At 35.1% G+C, this 8,150-nt stretch overlaps 1 protein-coding gene across 1 annotated transcript in view; it reads right to left on the reverse strand.

The window, feature by feature from the left end:
* Positions 1-746: 746 nt before the first annotated feature.
* Positions 747-8,150, reverse strand: part of HELRODRAFT_159821 (hypothetical protein) — a gene marked incomplete at both ends in the record, with an annotated part of 10,057 nt that continues 2,653 nt past the window's right edge. Inside the window, 14 exons of the mRNA XM_009011662.1 lie at positions 747-1,127; positions 1,587-1,733; positions 2,087-2,236; positions 3,270-3,341; positions 3,958-3,959; positions 4,836-4,963; positions 5,078-5,197; positions 5,319-5,458; positions 5,554-5,613; positions 5,809-5,877; positions 6,207-6,326; positions 6,810-6,925; positions 7,278-7,348; positions 7,647-7,779. Of these exons, the coding sequence (XP_009009910.1) occupies positions 747-1,127; positions 1,587-1,733; positions 2,087-2,236; positions 3,270-3,341; positions 3,958-3,959; positions 4,836-4,963; positions 5,078-5,197; positions 5,319-5,458; positions 5,554-5,613; positions 5,809-5,877; positions 6,207-6,326; positions 6,810-6,925; positions 7,278-7,348; positions 7,647-7,779 (1,709 nt within the window). The remainder of the gene's footprint in view (positions 1,128-1,586; positions 1,734-2,086; positions 2,237-3,269; positions 3,342-3,957; positions 3,960-4,835; positions 4,964-5,077; positions 5,198-5,318; positions 5,459-5,553; positions 5,614-5,808; positions 5,878-6,206; positions 6,327-6,809; positions 6,926-7,277; positions 7,349-7,646; positions 7,780-8,150) is intronic.

An 8,150-nucleotide genomic window follows, 5' to 3' on the forward strand; every position in this document is an offset into this window, starting at 1 on the left:
ACACACACACACACACACACACATATATATATAATTTATTGTATTTACATCTCTGTACATGATTGTATGAATAAAATATCTATATTCTTCACATGACAATTTGTCTTTTATTGAAAATTTTTTAAAAAACTACTACAAAATAAAAGGACACATTTTTATTGCGGATATTTCAATCAATTGATTAATTAATTAATTAATTGATTTATTTTTTGAAGGCACAAGAAAAAAGTTTAAAGAGGAATAGCTGGAGTTGAACTATGTACCGGTCGGTCCATAAATATATAACTTTGTAACTGAACCAAATTCAAAAACATGAAAATAATTATCAGTAAATGTTACACACCTTATTAATTAATTAGCTAATTAATTAATCAGCTAATTAATTAATTTAATTAATTAATATCGTCAATACTATATCTCCAACTTCAACATGAGGGTAATAAAATCAGTAAATTTTGCTGCAAAAAAGCTTTGTTTACACAAACGCACACATACACAAGCACATACAATACAAAAATACAAACAATCTTTTGTATTTTTTTTGTTGTTTCTTATGCGTCGTGCCATCACCAATCAGTTCCATCTAACCTTCTCTATCGCTATCCTGTGTATGATAATATAATTATTTTCGTTATCATAATTTATTATTATTATTATTGAGGTTTATATCTATTATTATTATTTAAATCATCAGAATAACCGTTATTATTATTATTAAAAATAAACAAAGTCAGAAAATCTTAAAATCAAAGAGTATGATTAAAAATAAAACCCCAGACATCAAAGAAAAAGTTGATATCTGTTTCTCTATCTCCTTCTTTGAGACCATCATCATCATCCTTTTCCTCTTTACCACCACCATCATCATCATCATCGTCGTCGTCATTATCATCCTCACACTCCATATAATCATCGTCGTCGTCATCACCATCTGGATTAGTGGTTTTCTTCCCGTCATTAACTTGTTTCTTCCTCTTAGAACCACCACCATCGTCGTCATCATCGTCATCATCATCGTCATCATCATCGGCATCGGCAATCTTTTCATCATCGTCGTCGTCGTCGTCCCCTGTGGCCGCTTCATCATCTTCATCATTTCTGAGAATTTGTGAGGATATCTCATCGCCCTGTGAGTGGTCGTGGCGATGGTGATCATAATTTCAAAGTTTTCAAAAGTTTTATTCATAATCAACAACATATCAAATAAGTGAATAAAAGTTATGAAGTTATTATAATAATAATAATAATAATAATGAGATAATCAATCAATCAATCTTCGTTTTGCGTCCAGAGTCCCGGTTAGGGTTAGTAATAATAAAATAATAATAATAATAACAATTTTATTAAAATAATCAACCTTGGAATAAATAGCGTAACTCTGAAAATAACCCATACACATACAGACGTATTAATACGTACACACACAGACACACACACACACACACACACACACACACACACACACACATTCACTAACACATACACTCACACACACATTCGCACGCATATACGCACACACACACAGAGGTACACAGACATAGACAAACCAACGGGCCTAAAAATAGAAACATCAAAGAACAACCGACTTTCAAATCTCGATTCTTGAGATTTCCGAGCCAAAAGGCGCCAATACATTTGTTGACGTTCAGCATGGCCTTGACCCTGTGAAGGAAACATTCGAGGGTGCGCTTCAACGGAGGAACCTGATTGGTCAGCGAGATGTCCTTCACAATCTAAGTGGGAGGAGTTAAAAGATATCGTTGAATGAAATGATTGGATGGGTTTGAAATCTTGACATCATTAAGATAATTACACACACACACACAAACGCACGCACATACGCACACACACACAAACTTAAATTGATCATGAAAAAGATGATCACACACACCACACACACACACACAAACACACATACACACACAAACACACACGCACGCACATAAGCACACACACACAAACTTAAATAGATCATGAGAAAGATGATTACACACACACACACACACGCACACACACAAACTCTAATAGATCATGAAGAAGATGATCACACACACATACACACACACACAAACACACACACACAAACCTTGGAGTGGCTGCAGAGATAGTGCAGAGACCTGGTGGAGAGCTGGAGAGTCTTAAACATGCTCTGTATGTCATCCTTGTTCTGCGCAAGTAGTAGATCCAGCATTGGCATGCACTGACGTAAGAAGCAGTCCACAAACATTCGACCGTGCTATCCGGAAGTCAGTGCATGGATAGATGCATGAATGGGTGCATGGATGGGTGGAAAGAAAGTAGGTGAAATAATGAGTGAGTGATTGATTGAAAGGGTAGATTGATAAGTAAGTGGATGAATGATAGATAGATTGATTGAAAGGGTAGATTGAAAAGTAAGTGGATGAATGATAGATTGATTGATTGAAAGGGTAGATGTTCGACCGTGCTATCTAGGAGTCAGTGCATGGATGGGTGCATGATTGGGTGCATGGATGGGTGGAAAGAAAGTAAGTGAATATATGAGTGATTGATTGATTGATTGATTGAAAGGATTGAAAAGTGAGTAAATGAATGATATATTGATTGATTAAAAGGGTAGATTGAAAAGGGACAGATGTATGGATGGGAAATGAATAATGAATGAGTGTATGAATGAATGAATGAATGACGAATAAAGTAAATGAATGAATAGATTGAATTAATTAATTGATTGATTGATTAATTGACTGATAGAAAGTTGAATGGAATAACAAGTGAATGAATAGATTAATTCATTGCATCATTCATGCATTCACTTTTAGAGCTGACATCAAGTTGCATCTTGAATCAAACGTCTGAGTGGGGATTTAAAATTTTTTATTCCCGATAAAAAAAATCTTCAAAAAATTTTTTTTAAATGTTTTAAACGAATTAAACAAATGGATAAACAACAACAACAACAACAACCACAACAACAACTATAAAACAACAACAACCACCACCACAACAACAACAACTATAAAACAACAACAACAACCACCACAACAACAACAACTATAAAACAACAACTATAAAACAACAACGAAAACTATAAAACAACAACAACAACAACGACAACTTTAAAACAAACAACAACAACATCAACAGCAATAACAACCACCACCAAAACAACAACAACTATAAAACAACAACAGTAACAAAAACTATAAAACAACAACAACAACGACAACTTTAAAACAACAACAACATCAACAACAAACAACAACAACAATTACCGCAACATTTCCTACCTTAATTAAGTTGATAAGGGCATGGAATATCTTAACGCAGGCAGACCAGTTTAGCAGCTTTTCGACGTTTTCCTTATAAGTTGGATGGGGGTTGGAAATAATAATAATAATAAATAACAATAATAAATAATAACAACAATAATAATAATAATAACGATAATAATAACAACAATAATAATAATAACAATAATAATAAATAATAATAAATAATAATAATAATAATAATAACAACTATAATAATAAGTAATATTAGTAATAATAATAACAAAATTAACATCAACGCCAATAACAATAGAATGTTGCCAAAGTAACAACAGTAATCACATCAACTACACAACATCACCATCATCATCAATAATCCCATCATCATCATCAATAATCCCATCATCATCATCACCACCATCACCATCAATAAAAACATCATCACCACCACCACCTTCATCATCAATAATATCATCATCATCACCATCATCATAATCAATAATATCATCATCATCATCAACAACATCATCATCACCACTACCATCATCATCAATAATATTATCGTCATCATTATCACCACCATCATCATCATCATCATCATCATCATCAGCAACATCTCTAGGAGCATGCGCAGATCCAGCAGTCAGTGTTTTGGCCTGGTTGTTCAGCTGGCACAACAGCATGTTGTAAAAGAGCGGGAAGGTACCTCTGTTCGATCAATCAATCATTCATTCGTTCGTTCATTCGTTCATTCATTCGTTCATTCATTCATTCATTCAATCATTCATTCGTTCATTTATTCAACCAACCAACCAATAGACTGAAAATTAGCTCCATCAAATCATCAAGCATGCATTTAAAAATTCCATAAGCCTATAATTTCTATAAGTAAACTAGCCAATCAATCAATCAATCATTCAATTAAACAAACAAAAACCAACCACCAACCAACCAGTCAACCAATCAACCAACCAGTCAACCAACTAACTGACTTATTCATTGTCGGAAATGTATCAGACTGATGCTCCGACTCGATGAATTCAATAATTGCAGATGATATGAACGTTTCGAGAAGGGATTGAATGTTAGTTGCATGATCGAAACACGATCTGTGGTTGATTATTATCAATCAAAATTATTTCAGCAAGAACAATCGACAAATCAACCAACCAACCAACCAACCGACCGACCGACCATCGATCGATCTATCAATCAATCAATCAATTAATCAATCAATCAATCAATCAATCAATCAATCAATCAATCAATCAATCAATCACTCAATCAACCAATCGACCAACGAGCCAACTGACCTGAGGATGAATTGTAGATGTTCATTGAAGTCTGATTTTTTCTTCTCTTCAGGCCATCTCCTTTTCAACAAGTTCAAACATATCCGACCTACATCATCATCATTATCATCGTCATCATCATCACCGTTATCATTATCATCATCACCATCATCATCATCATCATCACCATCATCATCACCATCATCATCATCACCATCATCTCTTCTTCGTCATCATCAACCCAAATATCATCATCATAATCAGTAGCATCATCATCTCGAATAAAACTGACCAGTGGCCTCATTTAAGGACGCCACCTTGCTTGCTTGGGCCAGGCAGCTAAGCAGCTTGACCAGTTGTACAGCTGCTGTTAGGGAGGGAAGGGTTGCCTCAAACTTTTCAACGTACTTGTAGGCGTTCCTTGACGAGTTTGGTGGTTGAGTGAGTGATTGGTTGGTTGGTTGACTGATTGATTGGTAGGTTGATAGATGGGTAGATTGATTTTCGATCGATTAACTTTTTATCATCACAAACCGGAACAATAGTGCTTGGGTTGATTGCGACAAAATGACGTCATCCTGACATATTCGAGAGGCCAGTGATTGGAGAGAGGATGAGAGGAGTTGGACGTTTGATGACGCGTGCAATTCGCGCCTAAATCACGTGATGAAAATGATTGGTTGCACTGTAGCCAATTGTCATCCACAACATTATCATCAGCATCATCATCATCATCATTTACATCATCATCACAATCTCAAAATTTTCAACAAACCAAGAAAAATAAACAAAGAATATTTGCAAGATGGCTGTCATAGCGTCCGTCATCATCATCATTTCTTCCATATCTCTCGTCTCTGATTGGTTGTCGTTGCTGTCCAATGAGCACGTCTCGTCTGCCTTTTCTGACGCTAACTATGGTGATGATGATGATGAGTGTAGTGATGATGATAATGATGATAATAATAATAAATAATAATAATAAATAATAATAATTTGAAGATAATCACCTGGAAATAGGTACTCAAAGATTCTAAATACCTACAGAGATGTGGGAGCAAGCTGTCCACCTGATAACGATGATGATGATGGTGGTGGTATTGATGATGATGACGACGATGGTGGTGGTATTGATGACGATGGTGGTGGTAATGATGATGATGATAATACCGACGGTAATGAGAGTAATTTAAAATATCTTTTTTATTAAAATAATTAATTTTTTTTAAAATCGCTTGGTGATTAACTTTAATGGACTGACTGACCTGTTGGCCGAATTCCTGGCAGCCAATGGCGTTCAAGTTTCTAAATAGATGTTCCTTGGAGTTTTTGGGCTTGAAAAAGAATCATTATCATCAACACCATCATCATCGCCATCATCATCATCATCATCATCATCATTAATAATAATGATATCATCATCATTATCATTAATAATAATGATATCATCATCATTATCCTCACCGCCCATTATCATCGTCATCATCATCATTACCACCACCACCATAATCAGCACTATTATCATCACTATTAGTTTCACCATCATCATCATCGTCATCGACACCATCATCATCAACAACAACACCATCAGCATCATCATCAACAACAACACCATCAGCATCATCATCAACAACAACACCATCAGCATCATCGTCATCACAACCTTAAAAAACGGCATCACCGCCTTGACCCTGTTGACTCCTCCCACCAGCGTCTGATTGGCCTTCTTAAGTAGGTCATCCAATAGGAAGGTCAAATCGTGAACCGATATTGTCAGCGTTATCTGTATTTAAATAATAACAATATAAACATTAAATAATAATATTAATAAATAATATAAATTATACTAAATAATAATAACAACAATATAATAATAATAATAAAAAGAATAACAAGCAGAGCAAATACAATAGCAAAATGGCGAAACCTTGGGCGAGTGATCCAATTGTTTGTTGGAGAGTTTAGTGTAAGATAAAAGAGTGAAGACTTTGGTATCCATCTCCCTGTCACATATTCATTCATCCATCCATCCATTCATTCCTTCATTCATTCATCCATTCATTCATTCATTCATTCATTCATTCATTCATTCATCCATCCATTCATTCATTCATTCGTATTCATATATGTAATTATAAATAAATCGCATTGACAGCGACCACGTAAACACACACACACATAAACACACGCACGCACACACATACGTACACACACAAACAAATAGAAAGTCTTCCAATGGTATACAAAAAGGTTTTACAAGGAGAACCTGAAATACTCTCCCAAAGCTGTTAAGTTGATGTTGTTGTTGGCCGATGGTTTTATCGTCGTTGTTGTTGTCGTTGTTGTTGTTGATGATGGTTTTGTTGAAGGGATTGCGCCTGTCTGAAAAGTTAAGGTGTTTCATTTATCACCATCATCATCATCACCGTCATCACCATCATCATCATCACTACCACCACTATCATCATCACCACCACCATCATCATCACCATCATCGTCGTCATTACCACCATCATCATCATCATCATTATCATCACCATCATCATTATCATCATCATCATCATCATAAACAATGTAATGGCATAAACATCATCATCATCAACAACAAAATAATAATAATAATAATAATAATCATCATCATCATACTTATCAGAACTCACTTCATTTAGTTTACTGACGTTAGCCCCACTATCATCATCATCATCATCACCACCCTCATCACCATTATCATTACCATCATTACCGCCTTCGTCATCATTATTTCTTTTTCTTTTTTTGCCTTTGTTCTTGTCATTCTTAGCTTTCCTGGGAAGGGAAAGAATGAACGACTGAATGAATGAGAGAACGAATAAGCAATGAATAAATGATTGAATAAAGTAGGACGAGATAGGACGTTGTTTTCCTTGCCATCAATTTTTTGCGCCAAGTTTAAGTGAATTAATGCGCAAATAAATGACGAAATGCGTGAATGAATGCTTGAATGAATGAATGAATGAATGAGTGAATGAATGGGTGAATGAATGAGTGAATGAATGAGTGAATGAAAAAAAGTATGAATGCGTGAAAGGATGAATGAAATGAAACAAATAGAAATTCTTCTAACTTAATTTTCTTCACTTTGGCAGTCTTGGATGATTTAGTCTTTTTGTTGTTGGTGGTGACCAAAGATACTGTTTGTGGTTTTGTTTCCGGATTCTGGTAGCAGTCGCACATCGGTGGGACGTAATCCGGGATGTCTGTTTTTGTTGTGATTGTTATTGTTGTAATTGTTGTTGTTGTTGTGTTGTTGTAGTTGTTGTTGTGTTTGTTGTTGCTGGGTTGTTAAATGTATTACGCTCGTTGAAGCTTTCGTTGTTTTCGGATTTTCAACCATTCATCGCTCATTCAATCATTCAACCATTCACGCATCTATCTCAATCAGTGAATCATCCATACATACATATATGCATTACTCAATGAGTCATTCATTCATTTATCTATTCTATCCATCGACCCATTCACCCAACATATGATACATTTATCAATAAATCAACCAACCAACCAACCATCCAACCAACCAACCAACCAACCAACCAACCAACCAACCAACCAACCAACCAACCAACCA

Source organism: Helobdella robusta, assembly GCF_000326865.2.
Source record: "Helobdella robusta unplaced genomic scaffold HELROscaffold_1, whole genome shotgun sequence".
Lineage (NCBI taxonomy): Eukaryota > Metazoa > Annelida > Clitellata > Rhynchobdellida > Glossiphoniidae > Helobdella > Helobdella robusta.